This window comes from Schistocerca americana, chromosome 4, assembly GCF_021461395.2.
Source record: "Schistocerca americana isolate TAMUIC-IGC-003095 chromosome 4, iqSchAmer2.1, whole genome shotgun sequence".
Classification (NCBI taxonomy): domain Eukaryota; kingdom Metazoa; phylum Arthropoda; class Insecta; order Orthoptera; family Acrididae; genus Schistocerca; species Schistocerca americana.
In genome coordinates, this window is record NC_060122.1 from 392,968,796 (window position 1) to 392,995,232 (window position 26,437).

The 26,437-nt window shown below is 43.6% G+C and overlaps 1 protein-coding gene across 1 annotated transcript; it reads right to left on the reverse strand.

The window, feature by feature from the left end:
• Nucleotides 1–1,395: 1,395 nt before the first annotated feature.
• LOC124612488 (putative uncharacterized protein DDB_G0287191) lies at nucleotides 1,396–25,956 on the reverse strand. Its single transcript, XM_047140723.1, has 4 exons — nucleotides 25,924–25,956; nucleotides 14,655–14,722; nucleotides 10,279–10,462; nucleotides 1,396–1,418 (listed from the first exon to the last, which is right to left on the reverse strand). Exons 1-3 carry the CDS (start codon nucleotides 25,942–25,944, stop codon nucleotides 10,291–10,293), a joined length of 261 nt encoding a protein of 86 aa, XP_046996679.1. The 5' UTR covers nucleotides 25,945–25,956; the 3' UTR covers nucleotides 1,396–1,418; nucleotides 10,279–10,290.
• Nucleotides 25,957–26,437: the final 481 nt, after the last annotated feature.

Below are 26,437 nucleotides of genomic sequence, written 5' to 3' on the forward strand. Positions count from 1 at the left end.
GAAAATTGTTGCATCTTGGTTTGCAGTTGCCTCCTTCTGGTTCTCTTCTTCGTCTTCTGGAAATATTACCTATAGTAATCAGCCCTTGGAGAAAAGAATCTTGTGCGTCCTTTGATGCAGAAAACTGAAAATACTTCATTTCTTTCCTCTTCAGGAATTCTTCCAAAGCAGTTTCTACGACATCTACAAAATTACACAGATATTTCAGTCACGCAATAAATCGTTAGTTTACTATTTTACTGACGTATAACCTCCCGCATTAGAACATTACTTACTTGCAGTCCACATCAATGCTTTTCTTTGAAACTAACTTTCCACTGTAGTTTCTGTACTCTAAACCTTTAATTCGCGACCTTTTTATGATTTCACGCTGATACTCAACATTCTTTACATCTTTTTTCCTCTTTCTACTTTCACCACCATCATGTACATCCATATCTTCCCTGTTCAACATTGCTGTGCTTCACAAAGAAAAACCGTGCGAACACAGAGGTAATATTACACAACAGGCTAGCCAGCGTTGGCTGCAGAAATAGCACTAGTCCTGGACAAGTGTTCTTTCTCCTCTCACTCATAAGGTGGGGATCTTGTTTGTCCCATTAAGAATGATGGACAAATGCTGTTTCTGCATTCATTCGACAGAGGGAGCGCCATAACATGGAAATCAGCTCTTAACTCAATTTAACCAAAAAGTGGACAAGTGTTGTTTCTGAAATCAGCGATTCAGTTGTTTTAGAGAAGCAGCTTTTGTGTAGTTCGCATGTTTTCTGCTTGTCTGCAAAAATAACCAAGCTATGCCACATTTTACCCCGTAAGACAAAATGCACAAGTTAAACTAAAATCATGGGCTCTGCAAGACATTGTCTTCGACACTAAAAGTACATATTAAAAAGAAAGCAGTTGCTCAGATAACTTCAAGAGAGGACAACCAGCTCAATTAGCTACTTAGTAGTTCATAGTGATACAGCGTACTTTTAAGGTAAACTTCCTCTCTCTCAAAGTGTGAAATGTATTTCATCACTTTCAATCGTTCATCTGGTTCTGTAGTTTGTACCTACATCTCAAGAATTAGAAAAAAATTATGAAGACATTAATTTTCATTTAGATCAAGTGTCTCATTGTAATAGTCTTTCGACCAGTGTCCTGAGATATATTCTGTAGTTGAAACATCAGGTGACAGTATCAATTGGAATCGACTTCTGCTTAATCTGAGTAATTCGTTCAGGGAGACCTCCTACCTAAACATCACTTGTTTCAATTTTACATCATGAAGGCGCCTCTTCTGTGAGTGCATATTAATCGCATCAAGTAAGTAACATAAATTCCTTTATTTACAAATTATATACATATAGCATACATAAAATACTGTAAATATAACGGAATGAGTAGACTAGATGAGGGGCCAAGTTTCTCGCCACCTGAAACAGTAAGAAAATTCAGTACGTTATTTTCAGTAAAGACTTACTCTAATTAATATGTTTGATTATTGGTAATGTACGAGGGAGTATTTACAATATACAATAATGATTAATTTTGAGAACATTTCTCGGGAGGAAAACAGTAGTCTGGTTCAAATGGTTCAAATGGCTCTGAGCACAGTAGTCTGGTTAAAGTACTGAACTAACAACAGTCTTGAAGGCAATAAAATATTTATTTGCAATTGTTACCAGTTTCGGTCAGGATGTGACCATCTTCAGACCGTTTATACCATGAGGGTAAGCGGTGGCGATGAACGGTGCATATGTGAGTTCAGGAACGTCAAGTGCTTGGGTTAAGTTCACCGCCACCGCCTGTTGTCATGGTATAATGGTCTGAAGATAACCACATTAGGACCAAAACCAGTAACATTTGCAAATAAATATTTTATTGCGGTCAAGACTGTTTTAATTCATTATTAAACAGTAATGAATATTTTTCTAATTTCATTCTGATGTGTGGTTCTGTTAATATTTGAGGAGCGTTTACGTTCACGGAATTTGTACGATACAGGGAAAGTAGTTGGCAGAATTAGAAGTTTTATTAGCAATCTCTCACCCTAACGTCTTCTCCGTTCCCAAGATTATTCCATAAACGTAACGTCAAAGCTGACTTCGATTAAACTTAAAGAGCCCAGTATTGCCGCTGATGGTAACACCTGCAGTTTTAAAACTGAATAAATTACTGTTTCAAAAATGAAAGCAGGTTTTTTTTAATATTTAGCCCGTTCATTTGCTTAGAATCTTTTTATACCACAGGGAACATTGAAAGCAGTTAGAAAATAATAAACATAAGATATCATCGTTGTATTCGAAACACAGCAACAATGCTTATTAAATAAACTAAATGAAACTGAATCCATTATTTATCTTTCAGACACAGTTGCGGAAACACTGTACATGGAGTAGTGCAATCAGTGACCGACTAACGTGGCTCGATAACCATATTACAAGATGAGTCAATGGAAGTTACAAGTCTGAGCATTACAATCAATGATGGTCATGTTAAATGAAATACCTATGTTAAACAACTTGGTATGCCAATATTCAGAAATATTTACTGTGCAAAGGTAAAGGTTGCAAATCGGCTTCAAAATACAGCTCATCGACAGTCAAAACAGAAATTATGTACGATATTGCACAGTACTTTTTATTGCTGTATTTTTGTATGTCTTTGTGTGTGCAATTCATGATCTTTAACACTATGTACTTCGGTTTATATTCACTCCTTACTGTTGTTTTGCGGCATATCTGATGACGGCGCTAACCCGAAATGAGTAGTGTTTGGTGACTCATCAAAACATAATTTTGCCGATCAAGACAAAAAGACCTGGTACTCATGTGAGGCAGCTGCATATAAGCACATTACATGTTATCCTATGAGACCAAGACACTGCTGTGTTCGAATATATTGTTTATTACAGTAGCCTTATTTCGGCACGATTGCCATCTTCAAGTTATATCAGGTGGTCTCCATCATGACATCAGTGTCTCAGTTGCTGTCACACTACTGTATAAATTTGCTTCTTTGATGTTGATGGAGCTATAGCATGTTTTAAACTTTTGCTGAAGCAGTTATTTATGAAGTTATCTAATTATAAAAATTTATTTTGTAATGACATTACTTGACATCTGTACCGACAGTTGAGTCTGCGGTGCTATGTCGCATTATATAACAACAATCTGCTCCAGCAAACATCTATCACCGGCCATAGCTCCACGACGGAGCAAACTCATACAGTAGTGTAACACCGACTGAGACGTCGATGTCATGTGGAGATCAGGACCCCTGATATGGCCTGAAGATGCCAATCACGCCGAAGTAAGCCTATTGTAACAAATAATATAATGGAACACACTAGCGTCTTGGCCTCATAACATAATATGAAATACAAAAAAACGGTTAAATGTTCAAATGTGCGCGAAATCTTATGGGACTTAACTGATAAGTTCATCAGTCCCTAAGCTTACACACTACTTAACCAAATTATCCTAAGGACAAACACACACACCCATGTCCGAGGGAGGACTCGAACCTCCGCCGGGACCAGCCGCACAAAAAAATGGTTCAAATGGCTCTGAGCACTATGGGACTTAATATCTGAGGTCATGAGTTCCCTAGAACTTAGAACTACTTAAAGCTAACTAAGCTAAGGACATCACACACACCAATGCCCGAGGCAGGATTCGAACCTGCGACAGTAGCGGTCGCACGTTTCCAGACTGTAGCGCCTAGAACCGCTCGGCCACCCCGGCCGGCTTATAAAAGACAAAAGGAATTTACCAACAGTGCAGTAAAATGGACTCAGATCTCTCAAAACGCTGTACATTCAAAGTGATTAACCACTGTGCCTCAGTGATTGGCAGTTCTGCCAATACAAAGAAACTGCTAATTAATGATGCTGATTGGATAAAGAAGTCTTACGTAACCGCATTTCGAGTCAGTCAAATACAAGCATTGAGATGATAGGCTCTCCGCAGAAACTGCGCGCGCACCGCCTTTGTTTGGGCGAGACGCCTGCACGTGGGCGGCAGGTGGCCGCGTGGCTTCTTCGTTCACCTTGCCCGCGTGCAGTCGCCCTTGACAGCAGCAAGGGCAGCGCGAGAAAGTGCGGCCTCTCCGTGAACTCTCACTGCTCTGCGACGCGTGGCCGGCCAGCCGGTGTGTCTCTGGACGCACCAGGTTTCTCCTGCAACTCTCGGCGCTGGACCCCCTGATCCAGATGACCAGCACTCTAGCGACGTGCTACTTTTTATCCCTTAACATGGTTCACCGAGCGATTCACATTCTTTGAGTCTCGGGACGATCTTTTCTTCAATGCCGTTATGTTCTATGGCAATCCAAGGGTTAGCCTCGTCAGGTCTGAAATATACCTCAATGTACGACGGGCGTTCAATAGTAATGGAACACATTTTTTTTTCTCGGCAAATTTCGGGTGGAAAAATTCGTTGTGGGACATTGTGGAATATTCTCGCTTCAGCCCCTATACTTTGATGAAGTTCCAACAGTTGGCGGTGCTATACGTAGCCTTCAAAATGTCGTTTGTAACGGATGTGAGTTTAGTTTGGCGGAAAACGAAAGCATAGCAGATATTCGCTAGCGCTTGCAGAGTGTCTACGGAGAACTGGCAGTGAAAAAAAGCACGATGAACAGTCTGTCGTCATGACAATAAGGTCGAGCAGACCTGTCCGATATTTCGTGCGCCGGCCGGCCGTGCACAGCTGTGACTCCTGCTACGTTGGGACGTGCGGAACCTCTCATTCGCGGTAATCGACGAATCGCAATCAAACACCTCTCTGCAGAACCGTACGTCTCTGCCGATAGTGCTGACACGCTCGTCCACCAGTTGGCATACTCAGAGGTGTGTGCACGCAGGGTTCCTCGCCGCTTAACAGAAGACCATAAAGAGCAACGAAGGATCATCTGCACTGAATGGCTTGAATGTTACGAGGCAGACTGTGTCAATTTTTTCTCAAACATCGTCACGGACGATGAAACATGGGTTCATTACTTAGAACGCGGAACAAAATGGCAAACATGGAGTGGCTCCACGCAACCATTCCTCCGAAGAAAACGTTCAAAGCCGCGCCCTCACCGGTAAAGTCATGCGGATGGTATTCTGGGACTCTGAAAGAGTTGTTCTGTTTGATGTCTCCCTCATGGTGCAACCACCAATTCTTCAAAAATGGTTCAAATGACTATAAGCACTCTGGGACTTAACATCTGAGGTCATCAGTCCCCTAGAACTTAGAACTACTTAAACCTAACTAACCTAAGGACATCACACACATCCATGCCCGAGGCAGGATTCGAACCTGCGACCGTAGCAGCAGCGCGGTTCCGGACGGAAGCGCCTAGAACCGCTCGGCCACAGCGGCCAGCCCACCAATTCTGAAGTGTATTGTGCTACCCTCAGGAAACTAAGGAAACGGTTTCAGCGTGTTAGTCGCCGGAAAAATGTAAACCAACTTCCCTTTATCTATAACTATGCAAGGCCTCACAAAACTCTGCGAAACCGAGAGGAGCTCATAAAACTCCATGGGACCGTTCTTCCTCATCCATCCTGCAGCCGAGATCTTGCACCTTCCGACTTCCATCTGTTTGACCCAGTGAAGGGAGCTCTCATCGGAAAGTAGTAGGTGGATGATGGGAAGGTTATTGGTGCAGCAAGACGTTGTTGGCTCCGACGTCGACCAGTAGAGTGGTACCACGCGGGCATACACGCCTTCCCAGTTACATTGTGTAAGGTCGTCGCGTTAGACGGAGATAATGTTGAAAAATAGACATTTGTAGCCAAAAGAGTGGGAATTATTATGGCATGTTGGAAACCTGAATGAAGCCAACCCGATTCCAGAAATAAATTTGTAGCATTGCTTACTGAACTTCGCTCGTATCTTCATCTTCGTCAATAGGTTTGGTGTTTCTACTGCTTTACCGAACCTCTATGCATGTGGAGATAGTGCTATAGTATCTGATCAGAAGTTTCAGGACACCCGAGTCACCCGGAAGTTTTCCCCGCTCAGGGACTGGGTGTTGTGTTGTCGTAGTCATCATCATTTCATCTCCATCGACTCGCAAGTCGCCGAAGTGGCGCCAATTCGAAAGATTTGCACCCGGCGAACGGTCTACCCGACGGGAGGCCCTAGTCACACGACATTTACATTTACATCCCATCTCGGAGGAGGATGGCTGCGCCTGTGTGTTCCATAGCCACCAGGGCGGCGTGCGTGTCGTATCCATAACACCTGTAGCAAGTTGGTGTCCTCAGTTCTTTTAGCAGGGCGATGTCGATGTCCGTTGCTCTTAGCGTGTCGCGGAGCAGTTGAATTTTAACGTTGGAGCCAGTGTTATTGGTGTTGATGGTAGCTATTCGGTATGCCTGATGGGGGATCCGTGCTGTCGATAGGTTCGTAACTGATGATGATTGACGTGGTGGATTCTGGATGTCCGTAGTAATCGCAGGAGACGTTGTAGAAACATCCCCCATTTTAGTGTTGGTCTAACGGAGGAACAGATCTCATTTCCGCATTGGGTGGAGGTGGTAAATCCGGGTGCATTTTTACCACAGTGTAATGCGGAATTGGCAACTAGATATTTCTAGCGGTGGACCCGACAGTATAAATGGAGGCGTTTAGTACTGTAATGTCCGTACAGGAAAGGTGACAGCGGAATAGGTCGGAGAGCTCAGTGACTTCGAATGTGGATTGGCCTTTGGTTGTTACCCGCGCTCCAAAATCTGCCCAGAGCGCCTGTTGGTACTGTGGAGTGAAAACGCGAAGGAACCAGCACAGCTAAACCAAGATCAGGCAGATCTCATGTACTTACGGACAGGGATGGTCGAGCATTGCGTAGTGTGGTTGTACAAAATCTCATAAGGTCGGCGAAAGTAACTACTCGTGAGTACCAAAGTGCTGCCAGCAGTCCAACCAGCGCAATGACTGTCCGTATGAAGTCAAATGGGTACGATGGTAGAGCAGCGTCTGTAGTCTATATCAGTGATGAGTTACACTTCAGATGATGTAAAGACTTACGTCACTGGACAGTTGATGAATGAAAACGAGTGATTTCGTGTGATAAATTAATGCTGTATCCTGTGGTAATCGAATGGAAGGGTTGCGATTTGGGCAAATGCCTGGAGAAAGTTATCTGACATCATGTGTAGTGTCCACAATGAAGAAGTAGAGAGGTGTTATGGTACGGGTGTATTTTTCGTGGTTATGGTTTGGTCCCCTACTGCGCTTAAGGAAACACTATACATGGGAGGCTATGAACTCATTTTTCAGCACTGCGTAATTAGTATGGCAGAGGTACAATTCGGAGACGACAATTGTTTGTATCAGCGTGGAAAAATATCCTGTCTGAACGCAGGATCTGTCAGCTAATGGTTTGTGGGCAATAACAATCGTGGAATGGACTGTGCAGCCCAGACTCCTGACCTGAACTCAGTAGAACGTCTTTGGCATGTAAAAATGTCGACTTCGTTCCAGACGCCAGCGCCCAACATCACTACCTTCTCTGGTTTCGGGTCTCGAGGAAGAAATCTACATCAGAGAAGATTCAATGTTAAGGCACTGCACTTCGTTTCAGAGAAAGCGGATTTTAAATCATCTGCTATACATCAGTTTTTGATTTCTCCGTCCTTTCCTTAAATCACTTCATCCAATAACTCAGTTCTTTTATACAGCATCAGCAACACTGATCACTTACACTGTGCACTTTCAACTCAGGTAATTTTCTTCTCTACTGAGTACATTACCCACTCAACAGCCGCCGCTGTGACCGAGCGGTTCTAGGCGCTTCAGTCTGGAACCGCGCTGCTGCTACGGTCGCAGGTTCGAGTCCTGCCTCGGGCATGGAAGTGTGTGATGTCCTTAGGTTAGTTAGGTTCAAGTAGTTCTAAGTCTAGGGGACTCATGACCTCAGACGTTAAGTCCCATAGTGCTTAGAGCCATTTGAACAATTTTTTGAACCGACTCATCAATATGCTCTAATCTTTAAGTTTTTCTTTTTTAATCACTTTGTTTAACTCCTATTCCTTCAAACGACAATTTGTGGGTGTATATATAGGTTCACTAACAATTATCAATGTATAATCGCTACTGAAGCCCCTAAGCTTAAATCAACACAGTTTCTGAAATTTTGTAAGTGAGCATAAACACAGATTCTTGCTAGATAAAAGTTATCGTTTATAGTTAGCTTTCGGCATTATTTCATTTTGATTAAAAATGGCCACGCCTTGATTTGTTAATATGTACAGAGGGTGGACAAAAATATGGAAGCAACGAGAACACAACTCGTTACCATGCCTAATTCGGTATAAGTTGGCATTAAAAACAGCTTCCAATCGTTTCTGGATGGATAAATACAGGTCGTTTATGGTTTTTAAGAGTATCTTGCACCATTATTCCAGCAAAATGGAAGCAAGTTCAGGTGATGCTGACAGAGATTGATACCTATCACGCGCGCTTCTCTACAAAGTAGACCACAAAGACTCAATAACATCGAGCTCTGATGCTGTGGTGATCAGGGGAGATACGACAATTCATCCTAGTGCTCACAAAAGCAGACCTGGATGATGCGAGCTGTATGAACAGGGGCCGTGTCGTCTTGGTGCACAGCACCATCACTGAGGAACAAACATTATACCATGGCACGGACCTGATAGTGAAATGCGATCTTCCACAACAGTCATGTGGCCCATGGAATATCCCGACATGGCTTCTTAAACCGTCACCGAACCCCCGCCACTTTCACTCTTGGGACATATCTCGGCCAGATATTCGAGACAGTTCAAGCAAGACTCGCCCGACCAATTGACTTTCTTCTAATGCTCCATAGTTCAAGGTTTATGGCTTCGGCGCCACGTTTTTCCTGTTACGGGCATTTGCATCACTGATTCCATCTCGTCCTGCAGTTGCTTGCTTATGAAATTCCCTTCCATGTTGTTTTGATGATGACAGGGATCGTGCTGTGACATTCAAGTCTGCAGTGACTTTTGCAGCTGTTGTCCTCTTATTTTTCGACCCAGTCCTCTTCCATGACCGTCTGTCACGGTCACCCAACACATACTTTCATCCGCATTGTGACTTAGCGGTTATTGTTTTTCCGCTGTCCCTGCATGCGATATTAATCTTCGATGGTGTCTCTTGAACCACCAAACATTTCGACTGTCTTAGTTACGGAAACACCCACCACACGAGCACTAACAGTTTGCACAAGTTCGAATTCACTTAGCTCCAACATAACGCAACCACAATTACACACAACGCTGTTCTAACCGCGACTGGTACTCGCAACGTTCCGAGGTAATTACACAGGCGCCGTTCGTGCTCAAATACAACAGCGCAACCTGCAGGCCTGGCTAGGGCATGCATTTATGTTCAAGCATGCTTTTTCTTGTTCGGTTTCCATAGTTTCCAAGCTCTTTAAGTGTATAATGCTGCACTATATGTTCAGAAGTATCCGTACGCACCTGTGGAATGCGGAGTTGGTCTACAGGTGTCACGTTAAACGGATCTACCAGCGTAATAGAAGGCAGGGAGCACTGTGTTGTCAGTAGAGATGCAGTAACAGCAGAATGGGTTGGCCAGGACAGCACAGTGGCTACGAGCTAGGTCACTGCGCGTCACCCGAATAACGTATCCATCAAGGACATTTCAGCCGTTCTAAAGCTGCCCAAATCGACTGTTGCTGATGTGATTATGGAATGGAAGCGCCAAGGAACTACCGCAGCTAAAACAGGAACACGCAGACCTTATGTACTCGCGGAAAGACGATGTTCTGTGGACAATAAGATTCCTGAAATGGAGTGACCTGCCCTAAATCCCGATCTGAACCCAACAGAATACCTTTGGGATGAGTTAGGACGCTCTGGAGACCAGTTGGTTACGGCTCTTCAGTCAGAATGCGATGCCATTTTTCCACGGACATTCCGGACATCACACGGAAAATTTCCGTAGCAGAGTTGAAGCCGTCATAAAAGCAAACAATGGCTACCCCCAATTAATGTCCATTTATAGGTGTCCAGGTACATTCGATCAGGAAGCTTAATTAATGTTGCAGTATCGCGGCAGACAGATGTCTTTAAACAAAGGTTTCCACTATTTTCTTTTTTCTAGAGCCTTCCAGTAAAATGACTTTAGGGTGTTCCTCCAATGAGGACATGCATCGTTAGTCTCTTTCCATCATAAAATTCCTCTAAAGCCACTAGTTTTGCGGCTGAGATGAGAATTTGCAAAGCACTTCCTCACTGCTTGTCAGTTACTCTCCATTTTAACACAAAAGAGAATAACGAAGACGTACCTGTGGGGGCCATCAGTAGTGGACGAACTGATGCTCAACAAGCGCAGGCGGCGGCACTGGGACAGCCAGGGGGTGGACGTGGTGGTGGTGCAGCGCGTGGAAGTAGTGGTGCACGGGCACCTTGTGGATCTTGTGGTGATGCACCGTGTGGATCGGGTACGGCACGCGCACGATGAAGTGTTGGCTGCAACATTGGAGCACTGTCTTACATGAGGCGTTCATAAATAGCGCTTTATAGCGTCCCAACACGTAAATGAGTGTGACAGCATGGTAATATCGAAGGTGAAAGTCAAAGAAAACTGATCAAGGAGAAATGAATTACTGTAATTCATACGATGGTCAATACTGTGCAGCCAAGAAATCTGTTCGTAAACAAGAATAAATCATGCGGTCAGTGAGCACAAGTGAAGAAAGACTCAGAACTGACAGTGCACAAAGCACACGTTTGCCGCTCAAGTGATGGCTGCTGTGATTAATCGTACTTACGAGCTGAATTGAGACCGTTTCTTAGAGTATACTTCTTCTGATTTCCTTGTCCACCCAACTCACTCATTAACGAGCTACGAACCAAAAATTTAGAATTTAGAAAATATTTGACAAAATCTTTCGACCCTTGGCAAGATACCCAAATAAAATTAAATTTATTGAAAAGGAAGTAAACTACACAAATAAATAAACTAAAACAAATATCGTTTCAATGTGTCTATTCCCCGTTGTTTGCTTCCAAGAACTGCTAGAAGGTCTTCCCCTGCACTGATATAACATACATGTGTATCGATCCTCGAAGCCATCGGGCAATCTTTTTATTCTTTTTCTGCGAAATAGGAGGGAATTAAAACCTTCAGTTACCTAGACGTAAGTGAAAATGACTTACGCCTTCACCTTACTTTGCTAATGGACCACACATCTGGCTGCCTGTTCTTATTAACACAAAGTAGTCCTAACTGACATCTGGCTCATAACACAATATCCATTCATCTCTCCAGGTAGTTGAAGTAAATAGTCTGAACTTAAACTCTTACTTACGCCTGTTGATGTAATGGTAGAATTAAAACTGCTAGTATGTTTCCTATAATTCTGCAACACAGCTCTGTCCCACATGTAATTTCTCATAAGTTATGTAAGTTACTCATCGCAACCTCTTAGTCCCTATGTTCGTCAGATTAATGCAATAAATAGATCTTCAAAATTCCTACTAATGTAATTGATGCTTTGTGTTTTCTAACGCCTCACCATACGTATTATGTAACTCTTTACCCAGCTTCTATTACTCCCAAGGCACTTACCGAGTGTGATAAAACTATAGTTTTCATGTGCGAGGAGACTTCAAAAAGAAGTTTACACATTATTACGACAAGCAAACTAACTTTTATTCATTGCTGTATTAATCCTGTAGTGATACAGCTAAAAGGCACTACTTTTACCCATAGTCACCAAATCCTTTAAACAACGGTCGGAACTATCAGTTACTCGACGATGGAAATTCGCTCCTTGGTCGCAGAATTTTGCAAAAACAGACATAATGTCTGATGGGATAGCAGCAATCAGTGATTGTACAATGTTACTTATATCCCGTCTTGATTGCAAAATTTTTTAATTCATGTTACCGGTTTCGGTTCATCCAGAACCATCTTCAGATCTGATATTTCGGTTACTCCTGTTACCCCAGAAGATGGTTCTGGATGAACCGAAACTGGTCATATGAATAAAAAAAGTTGCAATCAAGACGGATTATAAGTAGCGCCGTTCGAGAAGATAAAAAAATCCTGCCAGAGAAACATCCGCAACTGAGAATTATATAAGAGGTTGACACCACTTCGGTAGTAACACGACCTGTTTCTGATTCTTACATGACTATCATCAGGTGTTATTACTTTGTGCTGTGGCCCAAAGCGCCGCGGTGGACGAGCACAGGACGCGATAAATCACCAGCGAGCGCAGAGGACTTACTCAGTGCTCTGCGCTCGAAATTCGTAAACTGTGCTACACAACGTTCTACTCAGTACAACAATGAGCAATAACTAACAGACATATAACAATGTAACTTCCGGTAGTTACAGTTTCAAAAAATAGCTGGAAATAAATAAAGCAACAGCGTTTCAGATTAAACGAATGATATTAGTGGAGTAACATTATACGGAGATTCTAAATCGTAAACACTTAACAAATGTCCAAAATGTCCTCCACGTCCGTTTACATATGCATAAAGTCGTCGAATCAAGGAGTGTCACAAACTTTCTAACACCCCTGGATGGGGTCGACTGCTTTCGCAGGCTTCCACGGTATATCGATGAATGGCCCCTGCATTATTTATGTTGCCTGTAAGAACCAGTTGCTGTTGCTGGTCTCACAGATAATTTAAAAGACTGAGGTCGGGGAACTGGTTCCTGTCTGCCAATCCATGCGGCTAACGTCATCTGAATGTATCTTGTGGCAGCCCCATCATGGATAAGCTGAATGATTCTTTTACAGGGGTACTTCCCGTAGCAAGCCTGGAAATGAGTGTTGAGTAAGATTTGTGTAGACAACATCTGTACGACACGCTAGGACAACATACAGACATGCCGAAAGCTCACCTACAAATTTAGTTCACACAATAACCTGTGATTGCTGCTGCTGCAGCCTGCACCAAGATTGTTTACATTACTCATATCTTTATTTTGTATGGGCGAGTGCTTATGTGGAAGCAAACAGAAAACATTGTGATAATTGGGAACTGCGTGACTGCTACGGTCGCAAGTTCTAATCCCGCCTCGGGCATGGATGTGTGAGATGTCCTTGGGTTAGTTACGTTTAAGTAGTTCTACGTTCTAAGAGACTGATGACCTCAGATGTTAAGGCCCATAGTGCTCAGAGCCATTTGAACCATTGTGACAATTATTTTGAGTGTTTCACTTAAGAAATTTGTGTAACCTTCTTTCATCAACAACTCAAAAACACATGAGCTTCGAATATTTGATCGGGACCCATTTTCATCTTTTGATTAGAAGAATGAGCCCCCAAAGTTTGTAAAAGTGTTACTGATACACACTGTATGTACCTTGCAGTAACTGATTTCCATGTTACCATTCCTTATCCATTACGTAGTCGTGGCACCCGAAGAAGTGCAAAAATGAAAGCCCAAATTGCTGTCGCTGCCAGAGTCTGACACTTCTCCACGAAGCAGCGACGCTTCCTGCAGACAACGGAAGCTGACTTCGGCTGTCTTTCGATTAGACTATTCTAACCTCTTTTAACTTCTACAATTTAGAAACAAGAATTAATCATAACTAGTCTTGTATTCTATAGATTCTTTTTTCTTTGATTCATCAGTTTTCTAACTGGTTTGATGCGGAACGCCATGAATTTCTCTCCTGTGCCTACCTCTTCATCTCACTCTAGCACTTGCAACCTACATCCCCAGTTTCCTGCTGGATGTATTCCAATTTCTGTCTCCCTCTACAGTTTTTGCCCTCTACAGTTTTTCCCCCTACAGCTCCCTCTAGTACCATGGAAGTTAGTCCCTGATGCCTTAACAGATGTCCCATCATCATATCCCGTCAGTGTTTTCCACAGATTTCTTTTCTCTTCAATTTTGCGCAGGACCTCCTCATTCCTTACCTTCTCAGTCCACCTAATTTTCAACATTCGTGTATAGCACCACTTCTCAAATGCTTCTGTTCTGCTTCAGTTTTCCCACAGTCCAAGTTTTATTACCATACAATGCTGTACTCAAGACGTACATTTTCAGAAATTTCTTCCTTAAATTGAGGCCAATGTGTGATACTAGTAGACTTCTCTTGTACAGGAATGCCATTTTTGCCAGTGCTAGTCTCCTTTTGATGTCGTCCTTGCTCCGTCCGTCATTGGTTATTTTGCTACCTAGATAACAGAATTCCTTGACTTCATCTACTTCGTGACCATCAACCCTGATGTTCAAGTTTCTCGCTCTTCTCATTTCTGCTACTTCTCATTACTTTTGTCTTTCTTTGATTTACTCTCAATCCATATTCTGTACTCGTTTCACTGTCCATCCTATTCAGCAGATCATGTAATTCTTCTTCAATTTCTACAGATTAGGGATGGAAAATTGTATTCGATTCACTGGCAGACCTCACATAGTTGGAAAGGAGAAAATTCATATCTATTCCGACTCGTAACGTAACGCATTCGAAGAAAAATGTCTGAAGAACGTAATTCCTCCTAAGAGCTCCACGGGAACATCACAAATTCTTACACACGGCCTCCCTGTGCGATTACTTTCTTGGTGTTATCCCCTACCTTAGCTATCTCTGAGTGACCATGCTTAACTTGATCTAGCAGAACAGCCATTTTGGGCATTTGTTATTCAGAGATGCTTTTGGTCTTGTAGTGCTCTGTTTAGAGACGTCACTTACTGGAGGGGTCCCGACGGCTCGGCCCAGACGGCAGCAAGCGCGGTCAGACCCAGCAGCAGCGTCAGCATCTGTAACAACAGACGATTATGTCAGGTACGGCGTCGTATTTTCTTTAGTCGTAGTGGAGAGGGGTGCAGGGAGGTGAGGCATCCAACACTGCCTTCGCTACTGCCGCCTGAAGGACGGTAGAGGAAGGGTTCGTTCGTCTCGGTAGCTGCGCGGTCAGCGTGGCGGATGGCAAAGCGAAAGGACCCGGGTTCGATCCCCAGCCGGCTCGGAGATTTTCTTCGCTCACGGACTGGGTGTTATGTGATCCTTACTTCTGTACCGTCATAACTGACTCTCCTATTGAGGTGGCTGAATGGCTCGAAAGCCAATAAAAAAAAAGGGCGTGGATCGAAGGTTTTACCGAACAGTTCTGCCAGTCTAGAATTAGAGCGTCCAGAGCTATACATGCAGTTAACAAACAGTATGAACGTCTCGTAACGACGTAAAGGCTTCTGAGTGCTACAGTGAAGCTTGGATACGATATACCGAAGTAGTGGTCTGTTTCCCAAATCTCGACCCCAGTTGTATTCCAAAATGACAGATGAAAAGATGGTAATGAAATAATGGAATTCAAACACGTAATCATGGCATAATTGGTTAAGCCAATGCGTATAACGCCTATAATAGACGTTTTCATTAAGCATCACTTCGTGCATGTACTTGGATAAAAGGTCGTTTCCTTCGGTGACATTTAAAAACAACATTCACGTATGGAAATCCATGTTCAGTAGCAGTCTGAGAGCTGAGCTGTGTGAGTAGATACTAGTAGATCATCACGTTACGCCCAGAGCAATCAATCGACTTCTGGACAAGTGATGGAACAGAATCGTTGACATTAAGGTCATGGTACTGTAGATAGAATACTACACAAAAAAGTAACAATTATCATTGCGCGGCCTATGTACAGGAGATTTATAACGGTCTATTTCCTCCCTTTTCCAATTAATGTTGAGTAGTCCTAACTCACTCACAATAGCCAGAAAATCAAATATTCTGCTGACAGCTTAGAGGCCTAGTTGACGAATGACAGTAATTCGCAATCTTATAGGCATAAGAACGTTTTCAGTCGGAGCACTTCTCGGCAAACAGCACAGGAAGTGATAAGTAATGTGGCCATCTCCCTTCCGGAATATTTGTTTGCTCTTTATTTATTCCGTCGAATCTCAGCTCTTGCAGAGTTGTTGAAGAACTGAATTCTACGTTAATGCAAATAAAACATGTCATACGACACAGTGCTATAACAGAAGTGTGCACTTTCTTGTAACGTTTGTGTATGATACAAATGAGAGACCGTTATGTTCTCATTCATTTCTCTTTTGTTCCCTTACACTTTCATTCCTACCTATAATTGGTTAGGTGGACTGGTTGAGACATTATTCCGGTAAAGATGTTGATTGTTTTCCCTGTTAGAACCCAGCGAAACGTGATTATTGCAAGAAATTTCCGAATTTGGAGTACTTAGAAGGGCGTATCAGGTTTCAGTGTTCGCAAAAAACTAAAGAAAACCTACACAAAACATTGGTCGGAACCGCGAAAATGTCCATACTCTTCATTTATTTGTAGGACACAGTTCAGTACAACTTCTTCCTGTTTTCATGCCTGACCTATGTTCAGATTTTGACGGACTATCCACTGCGCCACTTAACGTTAATTCTGAGGGGTTGTGATATGGAATTTTCCTTGCGAACAATCTGTTATAGGGTATTTGCAATGAGTATGAGATCTTGAGAACATATTGCCTAGGGCAAAAGTCGAGCACTCTCTGTATTGAAGTAGGGTGAGGAGTCACGTCAAAGGAATCCGAAACATTGACAGCCTTGCTGACAGTTCATGGTGCTCCAGAAGTCGTCGCAAGGATAATTATATTGCTGAAACCAGTCTAATTCCTGACTAAAGAAAATTTACGTAGCTGTATGAGCCTGCATTGACGATCGGAAGAAGTCTTTCCTCTTAAGCGTGTTGGGATGTTGAGATCTTGTATGACGTCGAGCATGGACCTCCGAAACCCATAGATTCCGTACTCGCATGGCAGTCGAGAGATACCAACCAATGCAAGCGGCAATACCACAGGAAGATAAACCGTACTCTCGTACTCTCGATAGAGAACTTCCTGCCGATGTGAAACTCTGACAAGTATTAGTCGACGTTTATCCTCCTTATATGTGGCATAACACACACATGAATAACCAACATCCAAGTGCACTTTTTGAATGCAAAATCCGTTGCGCAATTCATCCTCATGAAAACATTAACCTTTACATCAGGAAGATTCTAGAGACAGCGCTATTGTCATTCCTTCAGGTGGCCGCTCAGCGGGGCATTGTCCGGTTTATTTGAAAGGGCACGGCGTTCTCCCTCCCCACCCTTCTCCAATTTTAGATTTTTCTCAGTCTGCAATGTCTTAGTCGTCGACGGGACGTTAAACCCTAATCTTCCGCCTTTTAAATCAGTTGTTACATGACAGATCTCCATCGATTATCACTGATTGATTAGGGGACATAAATTATTTACTAACGAGGTAAGGTAGTCCCGAAAGCTTCTGGCTTAAGTCTAGGGTTCGACAAAAAGATCCAGCTATAAATTTTTACCCATACCAAAATCCTACCAATGTACGAAGGTGCTATGTTAACTTAACCTACAATTAAGCCTACTGGTCAGTCCATTTCATATCTCCACAAATCGATACACCCTGATACTTGAATCAGTTGACTGACTGCATTTGTGACTTATTGATACTACATTCAAGGAACACCGTGCACCGTTTTATACCTCCGAACGTTTTAAGCAAGTTTCCAATATAAGTACAACTTTGAAATCGTATGACGATCTTCATGAAGAGTTGCTCAAGCTTTTTGGTTGGTTGATTGATTTTGGGGCTGGGGTGGAGTGAGGTGGGGGGGGGGGGGGGGAGCCAAACAGTGAGGTCATGTGTCCTATCGAATTAGAGAAGGATAGGGAAGGGAGTTTTCTCAGATAGTGCCTCGTTATATACAACTACGTCATGTGCAAAATTTTTGAGCTTGCTATTAATAAAGCCTGCTAGACCATTGACATTAAGCATGAACAGCAAAGGTCCCAACACAATCAGCTTCTGGTAAGAGTCTTGTTTCGGGCACCTGATCCAGCGTTTCTACACAGACAGGAGACATTTCTGACCTCTCATCTCTGACTTCTTCTACTATGCACTGCCTATTTTAGTTAACAGTAAACCGTTATTAACCTTCCTGCGAACCTTCCGCTGTTTGTTTGTTTGACGTAGGATCGTAATTAAGAAGGTTTCAAATACTCATCCGACCAACTATAGTTTGGTTTTCTGTGATTTCCCAAAACAGAGTAAGGTGAATCCCGGGATAGTTTCTTCACCCTTTGTGTCCCTTCTCTCCAATGACCTCGACTAGCCACCAAAACCTAAACCTTCCTTTCTTTGCCCGGCCAGTGTGGCCCTGCGGTTCTAGGTGCTTCAGTCTGGAACCGCGTGATTGCTACGGTCGCAAGTTCGAATTGTGCCTCGGGCATGGATGTGTGTGATGTCCTTAGGTTAGTTAGGTTTAAGTAGTTCTAAGTTCTAGGGCACTGATGACCATAGATGTTAATTCCCATAGTGCTCAAAGCCATTTCCTTTCTTTTTGAGGGTTATCTATCAGTTTTGTTTATCCTTAACGTACAATCCGTTCTTAACTCTAGCAATTATTTAAAATTTTTTGTTGTCAGTTTAGTTAGAATTGGTGATAATTCATGTTGCTCTTCTGAAATTTTGGTTTACCTTGGTTCTTTGGCGTAGACCTACTAAAAGTGTAAATTACCGTAGCGAGAAACTGCAGCCCCTTTCTTTCTTAAAACAAAGATGCCTTTCCTTGACGTCTTTAGACTTCCAGCATACGCATTTGGCTTTTGTAGAAAAAAAAATGAAATGATCGTATGCATCTTTGGCTGCGAGACCCCGTCTGTGGTGGTTCAACTGCCTGGTTCAAGTCTTTCTATTTGACGCCATTTCGGCCATTTGCATGTCGATGAATGTGAAATGAAATGATTAGGACAACAAAAACACATGGTCACGGAGCGAAGAAACTCTGCCATCCAACCGGCAATCGAACGCAGCACCTGACTGTTGTCCTCCATATGGCCCAACAACATGGGGTGTCATTTCTGTTCATAGTAGGACCCGTTTGGTCTTTAACTGCGGTAGCCTCACAGCTCATAGATCCGTCGACGATATGCTACGCCTGGTTTTGTTGCTCTTCATGCAAGCCATCCTGGGCATCATTTCAGCAAGATAATCGCCGCCCACACACTGTGATCGTTTCTACTGCTTGTCTTCGTGCTTTCGAAACGCTAGCTTGGCCATCAGGGTCGCCAGATCCTTTCCTAGTCGAGAACGTTTGGAACATAATGAGCAGGGCCCTCCAACAAGACAGGAATTTTGACTATCTAACGTGAAAGTTGTACAGCATTTGGGCCCATATCCATCAGGAGGACGTCCAACAACTCTGTCAATCAATGCCAAGCCGAATAACTGCTTGCATAAGGGCGGAGTTTATGTTCAAATGTGTGTGAATTCCTAAGGGACCAAACTACTGAGGTCATCGGTCCCTAGACTTACACACTACTTAAATTATATTGTGCTAAGAACGACACACACACCCAAGCCCGATGGAGGACTCGAACCTCCTGTCTCGGGCATGGATGTAAGTGATGCCCTTAGGTTAGTTAGGTTTAAGTAGTTCTAAGTCTAGGGGACTGATGACCTCATGTGTTAATTCCATAGTGCTTAGAGCCATTTGAATTTTGAAACCGCGCGGCGGGCGGAGTTTAGTTTTCATATATATATCATTTAAGACTGATTATGCCTTTCAGCGTTCAGTCTGGTGCATAGTCCCCTCTCATAAAATTCCTCCATGATCCCCTATTCAGTGCTACCATTGGTGCCTCTTCTGATGTTAAACCCATTACTTCAAAATCATTCTTAACCGAATCCAGGTACCTTCTCCTTGGTCTACCCCGACTTCTCCTACCCTCTACTGCTTAACCCATGAGTCTCTTGGGTAACCTTGCTTCTCCCATGCGTCTAACATGACCCCACCAGCTAAGCCTGTTCGCCCTGAGTGCTACATCTTTAGAGTTCATTCCCAGTTTTTCTTTGACTTCCTCATTGTGGTCACCCTCTTGCCACTGTTCCCATCTACTAGTACCTGCAATCATCCTAGCTACTTTCATACCCGTAACCTCAACCTTATTGATAAGGTAACCTGAATCCACCCAGCTTTCGCTCCCATACAACAAAGTTGGTCGAACGATTGAACGGTGCACAGATAACTTAGTCTTGGTACTGACTTCCTTCTTGCAGAACAGAGTAGATCGTAGCTGAGCGCTCACTGCATTAGCTTTGCTACACCTCGCTTCCAGTTCTTTCACTATGTTGCCATCCTGTGAGAATATGCATCCTAAGTACTTGAAACCGTCCACCTGTTCTAACTTTGTTCCTCCTATTTGGCACTCAATCCGTTTATATCTCTTTCCCACTGACTACTTTCGTTTTGGAGATGCTAATCTTCATACCATAGTCCTTACATTTCTGATCTAGCTCTGAAATATTACTTTGCAAACTTTCAATCGAATCTGCCATCACAACTAAGTCATCCGCATATACGAGACTGCTTATTTTGTGTTCACATATCTAAATCTCACCCAGCCAGTCTAATGTTTTCAGCATATGATCCATAAACAATATGAACAACAGTGCAGACAGGTTGCAGCCTTGTCTTATCCCTGAAACTACTCTGAACCATGAACTCAATTTACCGTCAACTCTAACTGCTGCCTGACTATCTATGTAAAGACCTTTAATTGCTTGCAAAAGTTTGCCTCCTATTCCATAATCTCGTAGAATAGACAATAACTTTCTCCTAGGAACCCTTTTCTAGATCTATAAACCATAGATACATTTCCCTGTTCTACTAGTAACACTTCTCCATTATTTGCCGTAAGCTAAAGACCTGGTCCTGACAACCTCTAAGAGGCCTAAACCCACACTGATTTTCATCCAGTTGGTCCTCAACTAATTCTCGCACTTTCCTTTCAACATTACCTGAGAAGATTTTACCCACAACGCTGATTAAAGAGATACTTCTGTAGTTGTTACAATCTTTTCCGTTTCCATGTTTAAAGATTGGTGTGATTACTGCTTTCGTCCATTCTTATGGAAACTGTCCCGACTCCCATGCCATTTCAGTTATCCTGTGTAGCCATTTAAGACCTGACATTCCACTATATTTGATGAGTTCCGACTTAATTTCATCCACGCCAGCCGCTTTATTGCACTGCAGTCTATTGATCATTTTCTCCACTTCCTCAAATGTGACCCTATTTCCATCATCATTCCTATCCCATCCTACATCGAAATCTGACACATTACTGATCGTATTTTCACCTACATAGAGCAACTCTTCAAAACATTGCCTCCATCTGCCCAAGGCATCAACAGGATTCGCCAGCAGTTTTCCTGACCTGTCCAAAATACTTATCATTTCCTTCTTACCTCCCTTTCTAAGACTGCTAATTACACTCCAGAATGGTTTTCCAGCAGCTTGACCCAAAGTCTCTAACCTGTTTCCAAAGTCTTCCCAAGATTTCTTCTTGGATGCTGCAATTATCTGTTTGGCTTTGTTTCTTTCTTCAACATAACTTTCTCTGTCTACCTGTGTACGAGTATGTAGCCATTTTTGATACGCCTTCTTTTCCTTATACAGGCTGCCTTGACTGTGTCATTCCACCAAGCTGTTTGCTTCATCTCACCTTTAAACACTACTGTTCCAAGACATTCTTTAGCCACTTCTAGTACTGTGTCCCTGTACCTTGTCCATTCCTTTTCCAATGTCTATAATTGATTACATTCAACTAACTGGTACCTTTCTGAGATCACTGTTATGTACTTGTGCCCTATTTCCTTTTCCTGAAGTTCCTCCACTCTTATCCTCCTACATATGGACCTGACCTCCTGAACTTTCGGCCTCACAATACCAATTTCACTGCAGATTAAATAGTGATCAGTGTCATGAAAGAATCCCCTGAATACACATGTGTCCCTCACAGCCTTCCTGAATTCCTGATCTGTCATTATATAGTCAATGACAGATCTGGTTCCCCTGCCTTCCCAAGTATACCGGTGAATTTTCTTATGTTTAAAAAAGGAGTTTTTGATTATTAAGCCCATACTGGCACAAAAATCCAAGAGTTGTTTCCCATTCCTGTTGGCCTCCGTATCCTCTCCAAATTTACCCTTAACGTTTTCATACCCTTCTGTTCGATTTCCAATCCTGGCATTAAAATCATCCATGAGCAGAACACTGTCCTTGTCCTTTACTCTAACAACTACATCACTTAGTGCGTCATCAAAACTATTCATCTTATCTTGATCTGTCCCTTCACAATGCGAGTATACTGACACAATCCTAATTTTCTTGCTGGACACTGTCAAATCTATCCACATCAGTCGTTCGTTTACATACCTTATTGCAACTACGCTGGGTTCCATTTCTTTCCTGATGTAAAGCCCTACACCCCATTGTGCTATTCTTGCTTTGACTCCTGACAGGTAGACCTTTTATTCTCTCACTTCCTCTTCTTTCTCACCCCTTACCCGAATGTCACTAACAAAAAAAAAGAAATGGCTCTGAGTACTATGGGACTTAACAACTACGGTCATCAGTCCCCGAGAACTACTTAAAAATAACTAAGCTAAGGACATCACACAAAGTGTCACTAACAGCTAAAACGTCCAACTCCATCTTACTTGCAGCCTCTGCCAGCTGTACCTTCTTCCCAGAGTAGCCCCCATTGATATTAAAAGCTCCCCATCTCGTTACCATTCGTTTGCCGAGGCATATGTTAGGAGTCCCTGGTTTGTCAATTAGAGGTGGGACTCCGTCACCTCGAAAGGTCCGAGGCATTTTGCTCTGATTATTGCCAGCATCATATTTAAAGTACCAGGAAAGCAGGTTGCTTGCCTTACTTGCCCCGGTTCCCATTGGGTTTTACCCCTAACGGTTCAGGGACTAACCGGTGGAATTGGTAGTCTTTGCCGTCTGAGCGCAAAGGTGACCACGACTCAGAATATGTCCGAGATGCCCAGCCTTATTCCAAAGCAACTGGTATCCCGACTGTCAGAACCACTTAATTGGCCACTCGTACGTTGCCCGTGGTTTATGAACTAGGACATGACAACAGGAACCCACGCCATGAACCATATATATGGCTCTGAGCACCATGGGACTCAACATCTTAGGTCATAAGTCCCCTAGAACTTAGAACTACTTAAACCTAACTAACCTAAGGACATCACACACATCCATGCCCGAGGCAGGATTCGAACCTGCGACCGTAGCAGTCCCACGGTTCCGGACTGCGCGCCTAGAACCGCGAGACCACCGCGGCCGGCTGAACCATATATATATATATACAGGGTGAGTCACCTAACGTTACCGCTGGATATATTTCGTAAACCACATCAAATACTGACGAACCGATTCCACAGACCGAACGTGAGGAGAGGGGCTAGTGTAATTGTTTAATACAAACCATACAAAAATGCACGGAAGTATGTTTTTTAACACAAACCTACGTTTTTTTTAAATAGAACCACGTTAGTTTTGTTAGCACATCTGAACATATAAACAAATACGTAATCAGTGCTGTTTGTTGCTTTGTAAAATGTTAATTACATCCAGAGATATTGTAACCTAAAGTTGACGCTGGAAACCTCCGACGTTCAGTTGCGTGTTGTAACAAACACGGGCCACGGTCGGCGAGCAGCATCTGCAGGGACATGTTTACGATGACAACCGTGTTTACGAGTGTGGCTGTAGTGCACTGTTGTGGTTTGGTCTAGCTGTCGCAGTGTCCGCATGTAGCGCTTGCTGCTACTGTTATTCTGCATTCGTCTCCGGACGCAGACCAACTGCAGTACACCGTGTTACCAGACGTCTGTGATAGTGTAGTGTTGTAGGAACTGTGACCATGGTGTATTCGAACTCTGAAAAGGCGGAGATGATACTCATCTATGGCGAGTGTTGACGAAATGCAGCTGAAGCCTGCAGGGTGTATGCGGAACAGTACCCGGACAGAGAGCATCCAACGTGCCGCACATTGCAAAACATCTACCCCCAACTGTATGCAACAGGTATGGTCGTAGCACGCAAACGGATCCGTAACAGGCCCGTCACAGGAGAAGCGGGTGCAGTTGGTGTGTTAGCTGCAGTTGCCATCAACCCACACACGGGACACTGCGAGAGCCGGTGGACTGAGTCAAAGTAGTGTCATGCGCATACTGCATCGTCACAGCTTTCACCCGTTTCATGTGTCGCTACATCAGCAATTACATGGTGATGACTTTAATCATCGAGTGGAATTCTGTTAATGGGCATTAACAGAGAATGCGTTGCAGTTCTACCTGTTTACCGATGAAGCAGGTTTCACAAACCACGGGGCAGTGAATCCACGGAAAATGCGTTACTGGTCCGTGGACAATCCTCGCTGGCTCAGACAGGTAGAGCGACAGCGACCGTGGACTGTAAATGTATGGTGCGGAATCATTGGCGACCACCTCATTGGTCCTCACTTCATTGCAGGGGCCCAAACAGCTGCAACATACATCGCGTTTCTACAAAATGATCTGCCAACGTTGCTCGAAAATGTCCCACTGGAAACGCGTCGACGTATGTGGTATCAGCATGATGGTGCACCTGCATATTCCGCAATTAACACTAGGCTGACCCTTGACAGGATGTTCGACGGGCGTTTCATAGGACGTGAAGGACGCATAAATTGGCCAGCCCGTTCTCCTGATCTTACACCTCTGGACTTCTTTCTGTGGGGTACGTTAAAGGAGAATGTGTACCGTGATGTGCCTACAATCCCAGAGGATATGAAACAACATATTGTGGCAGCCTGCGGCGACATTACATCAGATGTACTGCGGCGTGTACGACATTCATTACGCCAGATATTGCAACTGTGTGCAGCAAATGATGGCCACCACATTGAACATCTATTGGCCTGACATGTCGGGACACACACTATTCCATTCAGTAATTGAAAACGGAAACCACGTGTGTACGTGTACCTCATCCCTCATGGTAATGTACATGTGCGTCAGTGAAAAAGACCAATAAAAAGGTGTTAGCATGTGGACGTAATGTGCTGTTCCAGTCTCTTCTGTACCTAAGGTCCATCACCGTTCCCTTTGGATCCCTGCGTAATTCGGTGCTCTCCGATACACACGATCGAACAGCGGAGGAGTGGTACTCAAGCGTCAACTTTAGGTTACAATATCTCCGGATGTAGTTAACATTTTACAGTGCAACAAACGGCACTGATTACGTATTTGTTTATATGTTCAGATGTGCTAACAAAACTAACGGGGTTCCATTTAAAAAAACGTAGGTTTGTGTTAAAAAACATACTTCCGTGCACTTTTTTTATGGTTTGTATTAACCAATTACACTGGCTCTGTGGAATCGATTCGTCAGTATTTGATGTGGTTTACGAAATATATCCAGCGGTAATGTTAGGTGACTCACCCTGTATATAAGGGGCCAGAGGTGTACCAACGCATTATTGACTTGCTCAGTTCGTGAAGCTCTTTCTCTTGAATAAATTTTTCTGCAGTTCTAAGAAATTGTTTGTCTTTACATACACAACACATCTACCAATTTCCGTCCCATTTGGACAACTGGCAATTGGACAATTCGTTCGTGATGTGTGATTTATTAATTTTTTTTATTTTATTAGAGCAGTGCTCCTGACTCTTCCTTTCTAATAGTGTGGTACAATAAACATACAGAAACTTTGTTTAACATGTGGCCTTCTGTTCAGGTGCATTGATACCACCACCGAAATTTTTATTAAATTATGAAATGCAAACATAACCGAAAGTTCCATGTTCATGCAAATTATTAATCGCAACACTCATGTCTGTTTCACGAGTTCACAAGTAACGTTCACTTCCCACATCAACGAAGGCACTGTCTTGTGTCACATTGGCGAAGAGAATACTAGCAGTTATCATTACCACGTCATTGTAGCTACAGAGCAAACACTCGTATTATCAGTTCCTTTCTTTCACATCGCCGTTCGTAAGAAGCACCGCTACGGCAAACACTGTACGATTTTAAACGTATTGCACTGCGAAGCGAAGGACACTGCGTGCGGAAGCGCGGCGACTCACCGCGGTCCTGGAGGGTGCCATGTCAGAGGAGTGACGTCGAGCTGTGCGTCTGCGACACGCGGGCTGCCTGCGGGCCGTCGCCCGGTGGCAGGCCTTTTGTAGCCTGGCGACGCCGACGCCGGCGCCGGCGTCCCCCTCTGGGCCGTCCATTTCCCGAAAAATATGCGGCAGCCGGCGGCGAGCCAGCAATGACGCCGTGGGGGGCTGATTTCTCCGGAACAATGGCGACAGCGGACGCCCTTGGCACTGGCTGCAGCGCCACGTGCGGACGCCACCGGCTGCATCCCAACGGAGGAAGGACGCGCCGACGCACCAGGCAAGGCGGCGGGGGCCGCCGGCGAATTAACACTCGATCCCAGCTGCAGCAGGACCGCTCTAACGGCCCTGACGCTCGGAAGGCGGAGTATCCAGATGCAGAGACCTGAAGCATTGCTTTGGACCTTAGGCCGGTATTACACTATCAAATTTCTTTGAGATTTGATCAAACATTTCATCAAATATTTCGTCAAATATA